This window comes from Herpailurus yagouaroundi, unplaced genomic scaffold, assembly GCF_014898765.1.
Source record: "Herpailurus yagouaroundi ecotype Mexico unplaced genomic scaffold, PumYag 166, whole genome shotgun sequence".
NCBI classification, from domain to species: domain Eukaryota; kingdom Metazoa; phylum Chordata; class Mammalia; order Carnivora; family Felidae; genus Herpailurus; species Herpailurus yagouaroundi.
In genome coordinates, this window is record NW_024412407.1 from 34,151,420 (window position 1) to 34,170,575 (window position 19,156).

The window sequence follows — 19,156 nt, forward strand, 5'->3', positions numbered from 1 at the left end:
CTGCTTTGGTGCCTTATACTTATTCTCTGGTTCATACTAATTCTAAGGAGCCTCCTCATGCTTCGATCAGCCCCCTCCCTTATCTCGCACATCCTCTGCCAGAGCTTGTCCATTTTTTCTGAAATAGAGGTCTCCTGAGAAAATGCTCTTGATAAGTGCAGAGCCATCTCGTGGCACCCACCGTGTCCCCTTCCTCCTGGCAAATGTGACAGATACTATTTGTGTTGTAGGTAGCTAGTTGATCTCTGCATTCTTTCTTCATCTATCTCCTAGAGAAATTTGTGTGAGAAAGAGCCATGTTGACTCTGGACGAGGAGACAGATGGAAATCCGGAGAATTGGTGTGGGAATGAACAATCACGCGGCTGGTGGAAGAAGGAGTGAATTTCAAGGCATGAATGATTAATTAGGTGCAGGGGTAAAGGCTTAGAAGCTCCTTTCATTAAACTCTGTGGAGCCCAGACTGGATCAGTTATGTTCTGTCGGACTACACCGCTACCTAAGTAGATTCTGAAGGGAAGAGGACAACGGGAAGGAAGATGTCAGGCTTTAAAGAGAGAAAAATGTCGTTTAGCGAGCAGAAGAAAGTGACTCCTATGGGGACGCTTTGTTGTGGAGTGCGAGAATAAGCCAGAGGAAAAGATGGTTGTATGAAAACATTAGGACGTCGCATCAGGTGATGAAGAAGGAATTTGGTGCTAAAATAGAGGGTTTGACTTAGACCTGGATATAAATTCGGCAAAAGAAAAGGACAAGGGCACATGAAGAGGTGTGGAAACGTTGCAGACATGTTAACCTTGAAGTGAAGCCAGTTAACTAAACAGACGGAATAAATGTAAAAATAGGCCTTTATAGTTTATGAATGATTAAGATTTGAGTCACAGGCTTGGTTGCGGGAAGGCAAAGCGGAGGGGTCGTGGTTAAATTCGGGGCGGAGGTGAAACCACCTCAAACGGGGTGGGTGAAAGTGTGAGGATGCTCACAAAGAACTCCAGAGAAGGAAATGGTAAGAACAAGAGAAGACACTTTGAGAAGCAAGGCGAGGAATGAAATGACAAGGACGGAGTAGGCAGGACAGAGTGAATGAAGAGGGGATACCCTTTCGCTCTTTCCCACGCATACACGCGGGCACGCACGCACACACCACACACGCGTGCCCTTACTCATCTGCCAGCAAGAGGCAAGAGAGAATTTGAGACCCGAGCGAAGGCTGCCCGAGGATGAAGGGTTTCAGGGAGAGTTTCACCGAGGCTGAATACGCAAGTGACAGAAACGAGCAGAGGAGCTGGGGGAGTGGACTTGGGATGGAGGTGACAGGGGAAAGAGAAGCCTCTGGGTACGAGGACAGATGCAGAGCCGCCGTATTTAGCTTCGTGGTACCGCAAGGGAAGAGTTCCTGTTGAGAAGAACGTTTCCGCGAGTCCCCTTTCAATCAAACACACTTCAGTGACTGCTGTTTCATAAGCACTTTGGTTTCTTAATCATTATAAAATTGGGGTCTTAACTTCTGACAGTGACAGCTATTATCCAGAGGCAAACCAGGAAGTTCCGTGTTGTAATAAGCCAGCCTCGTTGATTTCCCAAGCAGCGCTCGCAGGCAGCTGTGGTTTCGTTCACCTTGGAAGTTGAGAATGAACTGGATGTAGCGATGGGGGTCTGTTCCTGCCCCCCCCCCCCCGTTCTCTTATCTCCTCTGGTTGCCTCTCCAGCTGTGAGTCCAAGCACCTTAGCTGAGCACCCACATTCCTCTGCGTATCTGTTCAGCTTTAGCTCACGACTCCCCTTTCCATGAACGCTAGCTGCTGGCCAGGCCACACGGCTTCCCGTCCCCCAGAAGCTCTGTGCCTCACTGCTTCCCCACCTCACTCCTGTGCCTCCGCTCAAGCCCGCGTCCTCACCTTACATACCCTCAGAGCTGCTGCCAGATGAACTTGTCCTCAGTGCCCAAGCCCAGGCCGTCTGTCCCTGCTCACCTCCAAGCCCTGTGACGGTCCAGTGTTGGGGTGCTGAGTGTGTCTTGTCTCTGTGCCCGAGCGGATAGTCCTTGTGGGCAGACGCCAGGTCTAGACTCCCTGGGACACTTCACTGTGATTCACACCTTGGGCCTCAGTAAGGATTTGTTGATTCATTGGATTTAAAAAAAAAAAATTTTTTTTTAACGTTTATTTTTCTCTGAGAGAAAGAGACGGAACGAGAGCAGGAGAGAGACAGAGAGAGAGGGAGACACAGAATCGGAAACAGACTCCAGGCTCTGAGCTGTCAGCACGGAGCCCAGCGTGGGGCCCAACCTCAGGAGCCGTGAGATCATAACCTGAGCTGAAGTCAGACGCTTAACCGACTGAGCCACCCAGGTGCCCCGATTCATTGGATGTTCGAGGGGCAAGGGGTAGGAGCTCTAGTGTGAAGTGTAAGTTAAGATTTTGCTTTCAAATTCTATTTTTTTCCACTTTTATCGAGACGTGATTGATTCGAAGGTATGTAGCATAAGGACCGGACTTACATATGTTGTGAAATGATTACCACATAAGTTTCCCTAACAGCCATCATCTCATGTATCAAACTCTAGTTTAAAATTGGAAAGTCACAGATACCCTGAGTGCATCCCTTGTATCTGGATGTACAGATCTCTGCCCGTGGATTCTGGCACAGCTTGTAACCGAGTTGAGTCAGAGAGGAGCTTCATTTGGCCTCAGTTGGGCTGGGGAAGGAGTGTGGACTGTGCCAGCTGTCCCTGCCCTGTAGTTTCTGTGGCGATGGCGGACACGGTAATTCAGGCCTGATGTACATGCTGCTCCAACAGTGTGAAAATGCTGGATTCAGAGAGAGTGGCTAATTGCTTTTTTTTTTTTTTTAATGTTTGTTTATTTATTTGGAGAGGGGGGAGGGGCAGAGAGAGAAGGAGAGAGAATCCCAAGCAGGCTCCACACTGTCAGCGCAGAGCCCAGCCGGGGCTCAGTCTCTTGAATCTCAGAGATCATGACCTGAGCCACGATCAAGAGTCGTACGCTTAACTGACGGAGCCACCCAGGTGCCCCTATTTGCTTTTTAAAAACAATATAAAATTTGAAGGGTGACCAAACTGCAACTATATTATTATTACAGCGAGGACTCACAAATAGTTTTTTTTGTTCTTTTTCACTATTTCAATTTCTGCATATTAAGGAAAGGTTGCAAAGTTAACTGTCATGTATTTACTTGAAATATCACCTTTGTGTTTTCTTGTGTGGCTGTATTTCTTTGTTTATACTTTGGCCCATAATTTGTCAGTGAAAATTAATGCGAAAATCTGATTTTTTTCCTGAAGCAGAGTCTAGCCGAATCAAAGAGAAAATAAAAAAAAAAAAAATAAGGAAGTTAGGGCTTCATTAACCAGTTTGTTTCTTCAGTCGTGTGAAGTCCCATTTAATGACCACATTTTCTTTCATGAAAATGCTCTGCCTTTCTCTGGATTGTACTTTGTAGTCATTCTGATAATTGCTTGGTATGTTTTTCTGATTCCCGATGTTTTTTTTTTATATTCCTCATTTTCAAAATGTTGGCTTCTGAAGGCCGTTCTCTTGAAACAGTCTACAGATGTTTACGCATTCTTTGCAGAGGGCTAGGCACTCGGAAAGCGTTGCTGCTTATGAAGCTGGTAACCAGGACCTGAGGATAAGCAGGAAGTTTTACCAGGAGAGGCTGTACTTTATGTAGTGGTGGGTGGTGGTAGAATTCAGGTCCTGCTTTTGCCACTTTGAAACTAAGAGAGGCTCCCAGGCATTTTTGTGGAATGCGGGAGGAATCTGTATTATTTATGGTTAGAGCAGACAACAGATGATAGCCTGAATCGGTTTAATTTGAAGAGAGTTTAGAAGAAGGACTGTTTACCAAGGTGTGGGCAGTGCCCAGAAACTACAAGAAATAGTAAAGTGTCTTGGAGCCGGAAGCAACTTGGTATAGTTACCAATACCTGTAGTCCTGAAGGAGGAAAGTGGGGGCAGTTCCTGGAATCTGGAGGGGGTGCTGTGTGGAGAGAGCCGTGTGGAGAGGGTCATTTGATGGAAAAGCTGTGACCTTTAGTCGAGTGATACAGCCAGTTCGCAGTGGATCCTCCGGGAGGGAACCCCTAGAATTGGTCTTTTTGTTTCCCCTGAGCTCCTGCTTGTGCTGTCTGTTGGTCAAACCCAACTGGAAGCCAGAGGACTAGGAAGCCCATTGATGTGCTCCAAACGGGTCTGTCCCCCCAGGACTCAAAGCAGAGAAGAGTAGAGCATTGATCTTGAGGAGGAAATGGAAGATGGAGGGATTCTCAGATTTTTAAAGCTAAAAGAGACTTTGAGAACAACCAGTCAATTTTCTTTGATAAAGAAAGAGAGGTTGAATAATTCTAAGTCACATGGCTTGTTGGCGGCAGAATCGTTTTTAAGGCCTGAGATTTCCTGATCCTCAGTTCCCTGTCCCTCTACTACACCATTCTTGCACCATGATTTGAGAGGAGGGGGGAGAGAGGAGGAAGGGCAAGTGAAATTAGAGTTATGTTTCCGCTTACGATTAATTCTGTGAATAGATGCTCCCTTCCACATGTAACATCAGAGGGATTTAAATGAGTTCAGAATTCAGTTATGATTGGTCGTGCGCTTAACAAATGTGTGTATTGATGGCAATAATAAAAAATGGCATTTTATATTAAGGAATATATGACTGCGTTGAGAGTTGGCTTAATAACTGGCCAGCTCAAATGGCATAGCTGTTGTTCCCTATCGATTCTGGCCTTGCTGCTGTGCTCTCTTTGAAGTCTTTTTTTTTTTTTTTCCAACGTTTATTTATTTTTGGGACAGAGAGAGACAGAGCATGAACGGGGGAGGAGCAGAGAGAGAGAGAGACACAGAATCGGAAACAGGCTCCAGGCTCTGAGCCATCAGCCCAGAGCCTGATGCGGGGCTCGAACTCACGGACCGCGAGATCGTGACCTGGCTGAAGTCGGACGCTTAACCGACTGCGCCACCCAGGCGCCCCTCTCTTTGAAGTCTTTTATGGCCTCAGCGTCTTGGTTTAAACCTAGGCTCGGAGTGAATGCTGAATCATGTGTGGATGCCAGGCTTCATGAGCAGAACCATCTTAGAACTCAGAGACCAAGGGTTAGAGGGCAATTTGTACACATATATATAAATCACTCGTGTAGGCGTTGATTCACATAGGTATGCACACGTGCAAATAAACACTCGGATACATAAGCAGTTATCAGCTAGCAACATCGACCTAGGAATGATCCCTATATAATATGAAAAAATTAGAAATGATATTGGTGTTTACAGTATTTTCCTTCATGTTATAACCTTTAGGGAGTGAAAGACCTAGAACAGTGCCTTCGTTTATGTGTCAATGTTGATGGAGAGGGGCAACTCATTATTGGTATTCTTAGGTACTTATGCATTGGTTCATTCATGGATCGTCATCAGTAAGTGTTTAGTGAGCACCTGCCATATGCCGGGCACTCTGCTAAGTACTGGAGACAGATAAGGAAGGTAGATGTAATCCTCGCTCTCACTTAGTTAGGGTCTGCAAGAAAAGTATCTTAAGCGCCAAAGTAGGGAGAGTTGGGTTCGCCTCTCCTATACTCCATGTAGGGAGAATCACTGTTAGTGAGTGAAAATATGGATTCCAAGGATAATAAATTGCTATTTTGATGTAGTTGAAGTCGTCATATTACTTTGCACAAAATTTGGTGACTGATGAGAAGGGGGAGTAGTGCTACCTGGCTCTAGAATTTGAAGTCCATTTAAAATATTCTTTATATTGGATATTGGGTTATTTCTTATAGACTAGCTTTTTAGAAAACACTTTTAATAATATTATTTGACTTCCTAATTGAATATACAGTAAAATGCACTTTTTTGTGTGTGTGGGGGGGGATATACAGGCCTGTGATTTTTAAAACGCTTAAGTTTGGATTCACCAGCACCATTAGGATACATCCTCAGAACTCCCTCTTGCTGCCTTTTTGTAGCCACACCCTCCCCAAACCCTAATAGGTGTGACATATGGCAACCATTGATACATTCTCCACTGATGTAGTTTTACGTTTTTGAGTATGTTATATACATGGAATTATGCCATATGCAAGATTTTAAAACTGACTCTGTTCATTCACCATTTTGCGTTTGAGATTCACCCATGTTGTGTGCACCACCAGCCCTCTTTATTATTGGGTATAGTCCTGTTATTATCATTCATGTTTGATGTATTAATCCATTGAAACATATGTACATGGTTTCTAGCTTTTGGCAATTGTGAAAATATGCTCTGTAAACAGTTGCATGCAGTGTTTTATATAGCAGAATTTTCAAGTTAGGCAAATACTTTGGAGTGCCAGTGCTAGGTCTATGGTAAACTTGTTAAACATAATGCAAATCCTAGAAACAGGTTTCTGAAATGTGTACACCATTTTCATAACCACCAGAAATGTACGAGATTCCCACAGAATTTATGCGTCCTTGCCAGCACTTGATATATGAGATGTGTGCATGTGTGTGTGTGTGTGTGTGTGTGTGTGTGTGTAGATTCACACATACATATACATATATATGTAATATATCTGAGAGAGAGAAAGAGCCCTTCTCATAAGTGTGGAGAGGTTAGCTAACTTTTGAAAACAACGCATTTCTAAGGTCAGTAAAAATTGTACTAAAGCTGGAGAGAGCGGTGGAAAAGGAGTCTTTGACTCTTTACTAAGTAATTCGAGGCAAAAGAAATTCCTTATCTCCATCTGAACAGAGTATATTCACATTCAGTGAATAAATACTAGGTACCCGCTATTTGCTAGATGCTTTTAAGTAGATTGTTTAATATTCCCAACAACTCTGTGAGGTAAGGAATATCATCCCCATTTTATAATGAAGAAAATGAAGTCTGGACAATTTAAGTTATTGCCCCCCATCCCCACAAGATGTCAGATCCAAATTTCAATTCTGGATCTTTTTCCCTGCACTATTTCAGTATCATTTCGTTAGCTGTTATTATACCAAAATTCATATTTATGGGATACAAAGGACAGTCTTAGAAAATTCTAAAGCATATGCAATTAGATTTTAACAGTAAGAGAGAACATATTCTTATAGCACCGCCCTTAAAAAGTCAAGAAGAATAATAATTAAGTGCAGTTCTGTGAAGAACTAGAAATGAACTCTACACGCATAGTGTCACTTAAAGCAAAGTTCCATGGGATTGTTAACACATTTCTGTGGATGTAAATTTCAGTGACAAGCATCACTAGCTTGCTTTCTTCACTGCACCCTAACACCCTTCTAACTAATATTTTGTTACTTTGCAATTTCAGTGTATCGTTTCCTCCTGATCTCAGGCAGAATTAGGGGGGGCTTCTGTGGTGCACAGGGCCTGCTCTATTATAGCTCCTGTCACATCGTGCCGTAATCTCCTGTCTTTTTGTCTGTCTTGGCCACTATACTATAGGCTCCTTGGAGACTAGACCACATTCAGTGTTGGATCTCATCTCCAAGCACATTACCTGGCACCTAGAAAACATTCAGTAAACACTTGTCGGATAAGTCAGTCTCCACAGTAATCCTGTGAAAGTAGTTACTATCTCACGTTTTACAGATGAGGGGAATGGGGGCCGGCGAGGTAAAGAAAACTGATCCAGGACTGCACAGCAAGTTAAGAGTACATGTAAAACGTGTGTTCTCAACTCCATAGCTTTCCTCTGTCCAGCACAACACAGCACGACTCTTGTGGTTGGTGGCACTGGGGTTTAAGCAGCACGGGGTTTTTTTGAGGGTGGCTTGGAATATCGTTAGGCAGCAGAGCAGGTTGTCTTGGGGGACTTGGAAAGGGCCTTTTCAACACCTAAATTGTAGATCGATCTTAGCATAGGTTGTTTATCTGCATCTGAGAACACCAGTGTCTTCCCGGTAAATGTCTACAGGTCACGTGGCCCCTGCCCCATCCCTGGCTCGCGGTTGTCCTCCCGACATCTTCCTTTGACCTCTTTTCCCCATTGAGATCTTCTGGCAGCCTTGTTCCTGTGCTTCTCTTTTTATCATCCATCACCCATTTTCACTGCTCATCCCTCCCCCCCTTTATAGTCAGTGACAAGCCAATAATTTTTATTAACACTTGAAAATGATATTTTGCTGTTAAACCAATACACGCAATTGCCCTAATCTGCTGCCCAATGGTAGTAATCAGAATCAGGTTTCAAAAGGTTTGGATTTCAGCAGGGCTGCCCACACTGTCCTTAGAGGCCTATAAATTAATTATAATTAAGAACCATGTGCACATGTTAGATGAGAAACTTTGAACAATTTTGGTATCTGCTCTTGCAGAATATTAAAGGGAAAAACTCCATGAGTGACTGTTGCTGGTGAGAGTACAGATAGTCATCTACATTTGTATTACAAATTTCTATTAAAACGCACACATAGAAAGAGATTTATAATCCTTTATTAGTTATCTTTACAACCCTTGTGTTTAGAACTTGGGTGACAGTAGAAGTGATCCTTCTGCCTTTGTACATAAAGCAGGAAAAGACCTGCTGAGGATAGGAAAGCCTAGATGGGGCCACTGGAAGTGTTGTAGAACAAGGAGGGAGCTCAGGTGGTAGGTCTGCTTAGACCAAATAAGAACAAAAACGCTTTTATTCACTAGACGTCCTAGGAAATAAAATTTTGCTGCCGAGGAATTCAAAGCCACATTTGCCCTTTGCAGTGATAAGGGTATCTTCTCGTAGGGGTCAAAGGGACTGGTAGTCTTTGGAAGGGCATTCTTGGCTGCATTATGTAGGAGGACTTGATGGTTCATCTGCTGCGTCAAGGGTTTACCTGTGTCTTTTCCCTCTCCCATCTGTCCTGCTCTTCTCTGATCAAACGCTTTCCCAGAAGCAAGTTAACTAAGGTTCTGTTTTCTTGGATTTTGTATATTTGTTGTGGCTATGGTATGTTGGAATGGATTTGGGGTTGGTTCCGCACAGGAGTGTATTTAGATAAGTAAATACCCTAACAGGACCAGGAAACACTGTTTATTGCCATGATGGTCACTACATTAAAAACGGATTCAGTGTGCTTGTAGGTTGTCCAGGTAGACTTTTCTTTCATCACTGGTTTCATGGGCGCAGTCTCAGCACCTGTCCCCACCCCCTAGACTACCAGGATTTCCTACCATGTTTCTCTCTGAAGAAAGAGCAGGGGCAATAGGGTTCAGAAGCTTCTAAGAGAGCTATGGATGATGGTAATAGTGTGAGAAGGAGGAGAACAACAATGCAGAGAGAATAACAACGCAGAGAGAAGTTTTTGGTTCTAAGTCAACTGAAATCAAAGAGTCATGCCTTTTGTGTGTTATTTCTGCAGATTTAGATGATGTTTAGATGATACTTAGCAGACCCTAAATGCATTTGGGGATTGAAACTGGGTTTCCAAATTCCCTGAATATATAGATAACATTGTAATTCATTTGCTAGAAAGAGATATTAGTTTTGTATTTCAGAATGGCATTAGATAGTACATGTTTGATATCTGTAATACTCACACTTACTGCATCAGATGGTTGGTGAACACATTTATTGCCTAAGCTAAGCCTTCTGAGTCAAAAGTACCTTTCTGGTTCAACATTTTCTCTGCTCTATAAATTTGAATTTAGAAAGTATAACTTAAAATTCAAAATTGACCTGGAACTTAAATTTAATTTATGTTAATTAAAAATTTTTATTTTGGATCTGTTCTGCAGAGTTGAGTTAATCATACTTCTCAGTTCATGGCATACTTTTATTATTGCCTCAGATAAGGATGTCTTGTTTAATTAATTAGTTCTTTCCGGACCTTTATCTTCCATATACATTTTAGAATAAGTTAATAAAATTCCTTAAAAAATCCTACTGTTATTTTGATGGAATTGACTTGAAGTTATAGATTAATTCGGAAGAAAATAGAACTCTGTAATATTGTTATCACATCCATGAATGAGGAATATGATTACATTGTTCAGGCCTTTTTTCATAACCCTTTAATAGAGTTTCAAATTTTCTCTGCAGAGGTCTTGTGTATTCTTAGTTAATTCCTAAATAATTTCTAGTTGCTTCTGCTGTTATGACTATCATATTTTCTGGTTGGTTAAAAGAGAGCTATTGATGTTTTCTAAGAGTATTATTTATCTGTCAATCATACCCTACCCATATTAATACTACTAGTTTTAAAATTCCATTGGATTTTCTATGTAGATAATCTTAATATCTTCATATAATGCTAGTTTTTTTTTCCTGTTTCATCCCCATTCTTAAAAATTTTTGTTTTCTTGACCTCCTTTATTACCAGAATATCCAGTAGCAGGAATAGCACTAACCTTGCCTTTTTCTCAATGCCAAAAGAAATGCGATTAAGAGTCTTTAGTATAGGGGCGCCTGGGTGGCTCAGTTGGTTAAGCATCTGACTTCAGCTCAGGTCATGATCTCATGGTCTGTGAACTCAAGCCCCACGTCGGGCTCTGTTTTAACAGCCCAGAGCCTGGAGCCTGCTTCGGATTCTGTGTCTCCCTCTCTCCTCTGCCCCTCCCCTGCTTGCACTCTCTCTCTCTCTCTCTCTCTCTCTCTCTAAAATAAAGAAACATTTAAAAAAATTTAAAAAAAAGAGCTTTTAGTATATAATCATACCAGGTAAAGATTGATGGTCTTCTTAATTTCCTATTATGAAAGAATTTTTTTAAAACATATGCTAACATTTATGTCATAAATAAATGTTTGCCTTAAGTGTGTTTCCATCATTTTTTTGAGATATTCATGTAAATATCTCCCTTAGTCCATTAAAGTGATAAATTATTTTGATTTATATTCTAAAGTTAAGCCATCCTATGTTGCTGGTATAAGCCATACTTGATAATGATGATTATTATTTTTAAAATATAATATTATTTATTTTGTTTAGCTAATATTTTGTTTAGGTTTTTTGTTTTTTTGTTTTTTTTTGTTTTTTTTTTTTGTTTTTTTTTTTTTTTGCTTTTATGTTTGTAAGTAAAAGGGACCAATGATAATTCTTTTCTTGTACTATGATTTTCTGGATTTAGGACTAAACTTCCCTTGTTTTTCTATTTTGTTCAACTTGCATGAACAAGGCTCTCCATTTTTTCTTAATTAAAAAAATTTTTTTTAAACGTTTTATTTATTTTTGGGAGAGAGAGAGGGAGAGAGAGAGGGAGCACGTGCGCATGAGCGGGGGAGGGACAGAGAGCGGGAGACAGAATCCTTAGTAGGCTCCAGGCCCTGAGCTGTCAGCACAGAGCCCAACACGGGACTTGAACCTATGAACCATGAGATCATGACCTGAGCCGAAGTTGGACGCTTAACCAACTGAACCACCTAGGCGCCCCAAGGCTCTCCATTTCTTACTCAAAAGTTTGGCAGGCTTCATCTATAAAACCACATGTGCCTGTTTTACTTTTATTTTGGCAAAGGTGGGGTGCAAGGGTGGTGGTGGTTTTGGTGAATCAGAACTGGAGGACTTTGATAACCATTTTATTTTCTTTAATGGTTATTATTATATTCAAACCTTCCACATTTTCTTGAACCTTGTTTTGTTTTTTTATTAGATATTTATATATTAAGTTTAAAAGCAATTGGTTTTCATAATATACTTCTATTATTTTATTTATTATTTTTTTATTTTTGAGAGACAGCATGAGCAGGCAAGAGGGACAGAGAGAGAGAGAGAGAGAGAGAGAGAGAGAGAATGAATCTTAAGCAGGCTCTATGTTCAGCACAGAGCCCGATGCAGGGCTCAGTCTCATGAACTGTTAGATTATGACCTGAGCCGAAATCAAGAGTTGGATGCTTAACAGACTGAGGCACCTAGGAGCCCCTATACTTTGATTATTTTAATATTTCCATTGTATCTGTTGTTATTTTCCCTTTTGCATTGTTAATTTAATTTGCATTTTCTCTATTTTTTCTGTGATTGGTCCTGTCAGAACTTTGTCTATGGTAGTCTTTTTAAAGGCCGGCTTTTGGTTTTGTTTTTTCCTTTTACTTACTTTGTGTTTCATTCATTTATGCCTTTTTCTATATTATTGAACTTCTCCCTAGGGTTGACTCAGGTAATTGTTCAATTCAATAAGTGAAAATTTAATTACAGTTAATTATTTTTCATTTTGTATTTTCTCATAAATTTGCTTAAGGGTATAGGCTTCTCTGTAAAGTGTTTAGTTGTACTCCTAAAATTTTGATATTTAGTGTTTTCATTGTTATCCTGTTCAAAGAATTTTTTAGTTTATCATTTCTTCCTTAAATTTAGAGTTATTTAATAGTAAGTTTTTAAAAAGTTTTTGGATATGTAATTTTTTTTAGCTACCTTTAAAAACTTATTTGTAGTTTAGTCGCATTATAGAAAAATGACAATTGTTTCACATTGATTCTTTGGACTATATTGAGGCATTTTTGTAAATGTAATATTTTCCATGTACTTAGAAAGAGTATGCATTCTCTGTTGTGCATGTATGTCTGGATCTTAGAACGAGTACAGGCTAATTACATAGGCTTTATTTATTTATTTATTTTTATCATTTATGTCTTTGTTTGTATTTTGGGTCTTGGATTCACCTGTTTTTCACCAGGTGTTTTTAGTGACTGCTTCATACATGTTAAGCCTAGATGTTAAGATTCACATATGTTGATGATTATTGATTGTATCTTCTTGGTACCAGTATGTGACATCTCTCATTGTTACTTCTAATATTTTCACATTTGGCTTTTATTTTATCTTGATATTAAAGTTTTGATAGATATTCCCACTTCCGAGAAGGTTATACTCATTTATACTTCATTTGACTTGCATGGTACGAGACTCCTCGTTTCCCTACTCTCTAATGTTATGCATTTTAAGGCCTGTGTATCCTGGCTTTCTGTTTTGATTGCTAGCTTGGGAAACTGGACCTGATACACAGTTCTGGCACTTTTTTTTTTTTTAATTTTTTTCAATGTTTATTTATTTTTGAGACAGAGAGAGAGCATGAATGGGGGAAGGTCAGAGAGAGAGGGAGACACAGAATCTGAAGCAGACCCCAGGCTCTGAGCGGTCAGCACAGAGCTGGATGTGGGGCTCGAACTCACAGACTGTGAGATCATGACCTGAGCCGAAGTCCGACGCTCAACCGACTGAGCCACCCAGGTGCTCCCAGTTCTGGCACTTTTAATCTTCATTTCTCTCACTGCCGATCATATTGTAATCACAGCCTCCCTAATTGGTGCACTCCAAATAGCGTCCTGACCGCGTTGTAGGATGGTGCTTGGAAAAAGTTGAGTTAATCATCTATTAAATCACATGTTATCCTTCCTGTTGGTGTTGCCTACGGACTCAGTTCTCTCTGAGGACAGAATTGGCCCAGATCCCCACTCAAATGTGTCTTCCCTTGGAGTCACTGTGGGCAAAGTGGAGACCGGTTCCTGCTATAGTTGCCCTGCACCAGCTGTAGGTGTAACTCAGGCTGCTGTGGTCCTCTGCTTGCTAGACGTCTGGTGACCACTCAGCTTGCGCTTCAGGGAGGCAGAGGGCCAAGAGGTGGACAGCCACGTCTCCAATCCCGCCCTTTTGCCGTTGGTTCTGCTGTGCACCCTGGTGCCCGAATTCCTAGCAGGATTTGGGGGTGCCAGGCTCCCCTGATTCCCATTAGTGACCCTGGCCTGAGTGACTCTGGAATTCTGCTGCACTTGGCTGGCAAGCCAGCAGCCGGGCTTGCTGCTACCCTGAGACCATTATGTGGCATCTTCTTCAGGGAGGTATATCGGTCAGGGAACTAATATCTCTTGCCCCCTGTGAGGCTCCTCTTAATATTCCTCTCAGCCTTGGTCTGCCTTTCTCTCACTCCACCTCCCACATGCTGACTTTTTGCTTTCACAAATAGCTGGTCTCCTTGAACAACTTTTGTAGAAGCTTAAAGGTAACATCCTTTGCATCTATAGAGTACTGTGTTCAAAGCACTTCCATATACATACTATCATTTGATCCTCACAAGAACTCTTTCAGGTATGTAGGTTAGGCATATATCCTGATTTCACTGCCGAGGAAATGGTGACAGTGATTAGGTGACATGCCCATCCTAGGGTGCTTAGTTAATGCGGACCTGGTATTAGAATGCAGTTTGGTTTTGGTTGGAGATTTCATTCATTCATTCATTCATTCATTCATTCATTCATATATTCTTATTATATCAAGAGGAGGCAGAAAGGAAAGAGCAAGGGTTTGTGGGTAGACAAACTTTAATGCCACCCCCTGATTAGCTATGTGGCCCTTTGTCATGTACTTAGCTTTTCAGAAGTTTCCTTATTTGTAACATAGGGAAAGATTATGGCATAATGTTTGTATGTGATTTCACAATACATGAAAATTATCTGGCAATAGAAGTGTCTGGCACATGGTAAGTTACAGGTAAAATGTTATTATAAATATATAATAGGTAAAATAGGTTACTGTAATAGGTATGCAATGGCCAAATATTGACAATTTTATAATGGCAGAAACTAGGTGACTACCATGCATTGAGTCCTTCCCTATTGTATATGAGGCCCTGCTCGACCCCAGGCATGGAAACAGAAGTGAGAAGAGGTCTTCTTTGTGTGCATGTTTTCTGAGACTGTGGAGGAGAGAGCCCGTGTCGGTTGCATTCCCCCTACCAAGAACGATGTTTACTGGGCAGTACGTGCCCCATAAATGCTTACTGAGCCTAACGGGCCCCCGCCTGCACGGAGAATACCAGCTAGTTAATATAGGCAGTCACATAACCGTACAATCGTAATACACTGTTAAGGGTATTTAAGTATAGATACATGCAGGCTATCGGGAGAGCGCAAAGGAAACAGTGCTCCATTCTACCGAGGGAGAGTGAAGTCCAATGGCAGGAGGCCGGGGCGAGGTTGGGTGCAAAGCCGCATAGAGCTGCCGCATCAAGACTAACTCTGGTCTGTCTGTGGAAGAAAGCAAAAGCAATTTGCTTGCCTTGGACAGCATGCTTGCTTTCAACTCACCCCCTTCTAATGTGTGAAATTGAGTTTGTATTCAAAGCAGCTTCTTTGTTTGTCTCCCAGTCCGTCTGTTGCTGGTATCTCCCTTAATGTATTGCTTTGTAAAGTGCTCTGCTCTATCCTGAGTATAAAAGAGATGCTCAGCAAAGCCAGATTCTATTCTTTCAGTGTCACAACTAGCCATTGCATAACAAAGTGTAATATATTGTGTGAGAAGAAATGGAGGAACACAGGAGATGTTTTTTTTTTTAAAAAAGAGCAAATAAAACATCAAAGTAGGAGAGTGTAGAGTGCATTAAAGTTAATAAACTGTCATGGCAGAGTGGGCCACTTTTCAATGCTAAGGAATCTGATTTAGGGATTTGTAACTGTAGGATTAGAATCTCACTGGAATGAAGTTAGCCGCTGTTTTTGCCAAATTCTCAGTCTTTTGGTTCTCCTTGAGAACCGGTCTTTGAAATTGAACAGATTATTATTATAATTATTATTTTGTCAACAGCTTTTTGAGGCGCTAACGCTATCTGTCTTCCTCTGGATGATCAGTGCTGCTCACTTCCATATAGCAAGCGCTGCTTTGCTTTAAGCTCTAGGAGACGGAATACGGGCCCTGGATCTCTTGCTAAGTTGGACACAGTTCATCAGCATGGGTTTCCAGGGCCCATGTAGCCACTCCCCTGTTTCCACAAGGACACGGAGAAAACTGTCAGAAAACCGTCAGGAGCGAACTACGCTCAGGTGTGAACCACTGAGCTACTCGTCTTATTCACAAGTGACAGACAAGACAATCAATACAGGTCTCCTTCTTGGCAGTGTGGAGGGCTGACTACAACATTATGAGTTCCAAAATGTTTTCTGCCAAGAACTAGAATGGATTTTCTGCTTCTCCAGCCACAAAATGTCCCCAGCATCTTACTCCCAAATCATTAATGCCCTTTGGAGTTGGTCTGTTCAGACCAAATACTTCCTTATCTTTCTTTTCAACATCCTCTTTTCTTTTTGTTATTTTCTTTTTGTTAGTTGAACTCTCAGACTTTTGAGATCCCAGTGTCTCGCCTTTCAAACAAGAAGATATTAAGCAGCATTTTCATCCTTGACCTTTGTAGGAGAATGAGAATCCCTCGTTCTTGTTTTGGGTGCAGTCGGTAGAATGTTTCCTCAGGAACAAAAATGCCATGTTTACATACTAGCACACTGGCATTATAATACCACTGACCTTGGGAAAATTACATAATTGTGTTGAGTTGCAGTGTCTCCATTTGAGAAATGGGGATAAAAGATGACTAGTTTATAGAGTTTCTATGAGGACCAAAGAGGTTGTATAAAAGGAAATGCCTAACATAGCGCACAGGGTCTAACAGATGTGCAGTAAATGATTACTTAAATCAAAATGACATAAGCAGGATCCGTTCTGTTTAAATAAGAGACCTCTTGGAGAATGGTTCAAAATGTAAAGAGAAATGACCAAGCTCGGTAGGGAGCTGTGTCCTCAGTCCGGTGCACGGTGTAAGATTTAGGGCCATATGTGGAAGCACAAGAACGAGTTGGTTGTAGGTAAAAGGTGGTGAATTATGCTCAAATATGAGCCAGTCATCTCGAGGAAGTCACTGCTATAAGATGCCATGGAAAATTTTTCTCAAGTGGTTCTAACACTACAAATACCAATAGTATTTGTCTAAATCGCCACACTTTGATGTATAACAAATCACAATGAAACTATTCCTTGTAGTAATTGATACTGTGAGAGACAGCGTGGCATAATGCAATGGAATGCAAATTGGCCTCAAAGCCAGAAGATGTGGATTCATGTCTGTTTCACTTAATTGGCATAGTCTTGGACTTCTTAGCTTGAGCCTTACCTTTAACATCTATAAAATAGGAAAAATAATGTCTTTCTTACTTTTCTTACTTTCTTACTTACTTTCTTACTTCCCTCCTGGAAGAGTGTCAGGATCAATTGAGATTTTTTGTTTGTTTATTTATTTATTTTGTGTGTGTGTGTGTGTGTGTGTGTGTGTGTGTGTGTGTGAGAGAGAGAGAGAGAGAGAGAGAGAGGAAGAGAAAGAGGGAGAGGGAGAGGGAGAGGGAGAGGGAGAGGGAGAGGGAGAGAATCCTAAGCAGGCTCTTCACTGATGGTGCTGAGCCTGATGCAGGGTTCGATCTCACAAACTGTGAGATCATGACGTGAGCTGAAATCAAGAGTCAGATGTTTAAGTGACTGAGCCACACAGGTGCCCCAAGATGTCCACTGTTGTTGTTTTTTTTTAAGTAGTAAAAGTCATTTACTAAAAGAGTTGCCCGGGCTCTTGTTCTCTTTGAGGTGAACACAAAGTAGAGGGCCTTATGTTTCTGTAGCTCCCTATATATAGCCAGCTTGCCCAGACCGTGTTTTGCTGCTAGCCTCTGCTGAGTCCATTTTGCTGCTCATTTGCCCAGTCTCTGCCATCCCCTTGGCCCAAGAGCAATTCAAAGATGGGTTGTGGCAGAAGTACCAGGGATCACACAGCAGCAGCAGGACCCCCTCTTGGAGACTCCTGCATTTGTGCCCTTGGTATGACTGCCTGGACCACTGTCATCCTCTTTTGCCTCTGTTTGCTGCTGATGGCTATAGCAATAGCTTTTATTGTCTTGCTTAAGGATTTCTGATGCTTTTGAAGGTTTTTTTTTTTTTTCCTTCCATTCTGCTGAGCAAACAAACACGAGAGATCAGGGACAAGGCTCGAAGATAGGAGCTGGGTTAGATGATCAGTGAAAGGAGATAAGGCCCTTGACTTGCAGTATCCAGCCCCTTCCCAGAGAGGTCACGTAGTAGGGTTGTTAATTTAACCCTTCTCATTTTGTGTTTTCAGGGAGTCGACGAGTTGAAGATGAAGCCCAGAGCCGAGTGCTGTTCTCCCAAGTTCTGGTTGGTGTTGGCTGTCCTGGCCGTGTCAGGCAGCAGAGCTCGCTCTCAGAAGAGCCCCCCCAGCATTGGCATTGCTGTCATCCTCGTGGGCACTTCAGACGAGGTGGCCATCAAGGATGCCCACGAGAAAGATGATTTCCACCATCTCTCCGTGGTACCCCGTGTGGAGCTGGTAGCCATGAATGAGACTGACCCAAAGAGCATCATCACCCGCATCTGTGATCTCATGTCCGACCGGAAGATCCAGGGCGTGGTGTTTGCCGATGACACAGATCAGGAGGCCATCGCCCAGATCCTTGACTTCATTTCAGCCCAGACACTCACCCCCATCCTGGGCATCCACGGAGGCTCCTCTATGATAATGGCGGATAAGGTAAAGGAGGGAGTCAGGGAGGAGGACCTGGAGGGTTGTATTGAGAACTAAATGATGTGTGTGTTTGAATGCAAAACTTGATTATGAAAGAAAGTAACCAGAATGCATGGAGTAAGTGGATAGATCAGGAATCAGTCTCTCCCTTTGGAGATGAAAGTGAGGAAAAGATACTGGTATTTAGAGCTCCTGTAGTTTCGAACAGGTTTGTGTGTCCATTTGTTTGCAAATGGATTTGCTGCAATGACTAAGAGATGTTGAAGCTTGTAGTTCTTTCTGTGATACATTTTCTTCAAATATGTAAGTATATGTATTAATAGCTCCTTCAAAACTTTAAAGTAAGGCGTGCTCTATTCTTTTTTGGTAACACAAATTCTCCCCCCCTGCCCAGCTTTAAGACTATAAAAAGAAAAATCCCTTCAGGCGGATTATTTGTCCCCTTGAAGATACAGATGTCACGGGGAGGTACTTCTTGCTAAGGTGTCCGTGCATATCACACATGGATCTACACATTGGAATGGATTTTAATCCACGGAGCCAGTAGTAGCTGCCTTTTCTCCATGCTTAGATTTGAAGGCAATGGTTCTTAACCCGGGTCGCACATTGGAATCAACTGAGGAGCTCTCAACACTACGGATGCCTGAATCCTTCCCCCAGAGATTCTGAACCGCCCAGATGCAGCCTGGGCTTCCGGAGTCTCAAAAGCTTCCCGTGTGATTCTAGCGTGTGGTTAAGGTTGAGCACCTTAGCTTTAAGGCCTCAAATAAATAGTAGACTCTAGTACATTAACATTAGATTAATTGTTCTATGACAAGTTAATTATCATCGGACACTGATGCCTATTCTTTAATTGCACAAAGTGTTTTCTTTGTGGTTATGTTTTGTTTTGACAT

General features: G+C 41.8%; 1 protein-coding gene across 2 annotated transcripts in view; it reads left to right on the forward strand.

Moving 5' to 3' along the window:
* GRIN2B (glutamate ionotropic receptor NMDA type subunit 2B) overlaps nucleotides 1-19,156 on the forward strand; it is a 431,156-nt gene that overhangs the window by 105,387 nt on the left and 306,613 nt on the right. For both annotated transcript variants that reach the window (XM_040488859.1, XM_040488860.1), the window contains one exon: nucleotides 17,838-18,266. In XM_040488859.1, the coding sequence (XP_040344793.1) occupies nucleotides 17,856-18,266 (411 nt within the window). In that variant the 5' untranslated portion in view covers nucleotides 17,838-17,855. The remainder of the gene's footprint in view (nucleotides 1-17,837; nucleotides 18,267-19,156) is intronic.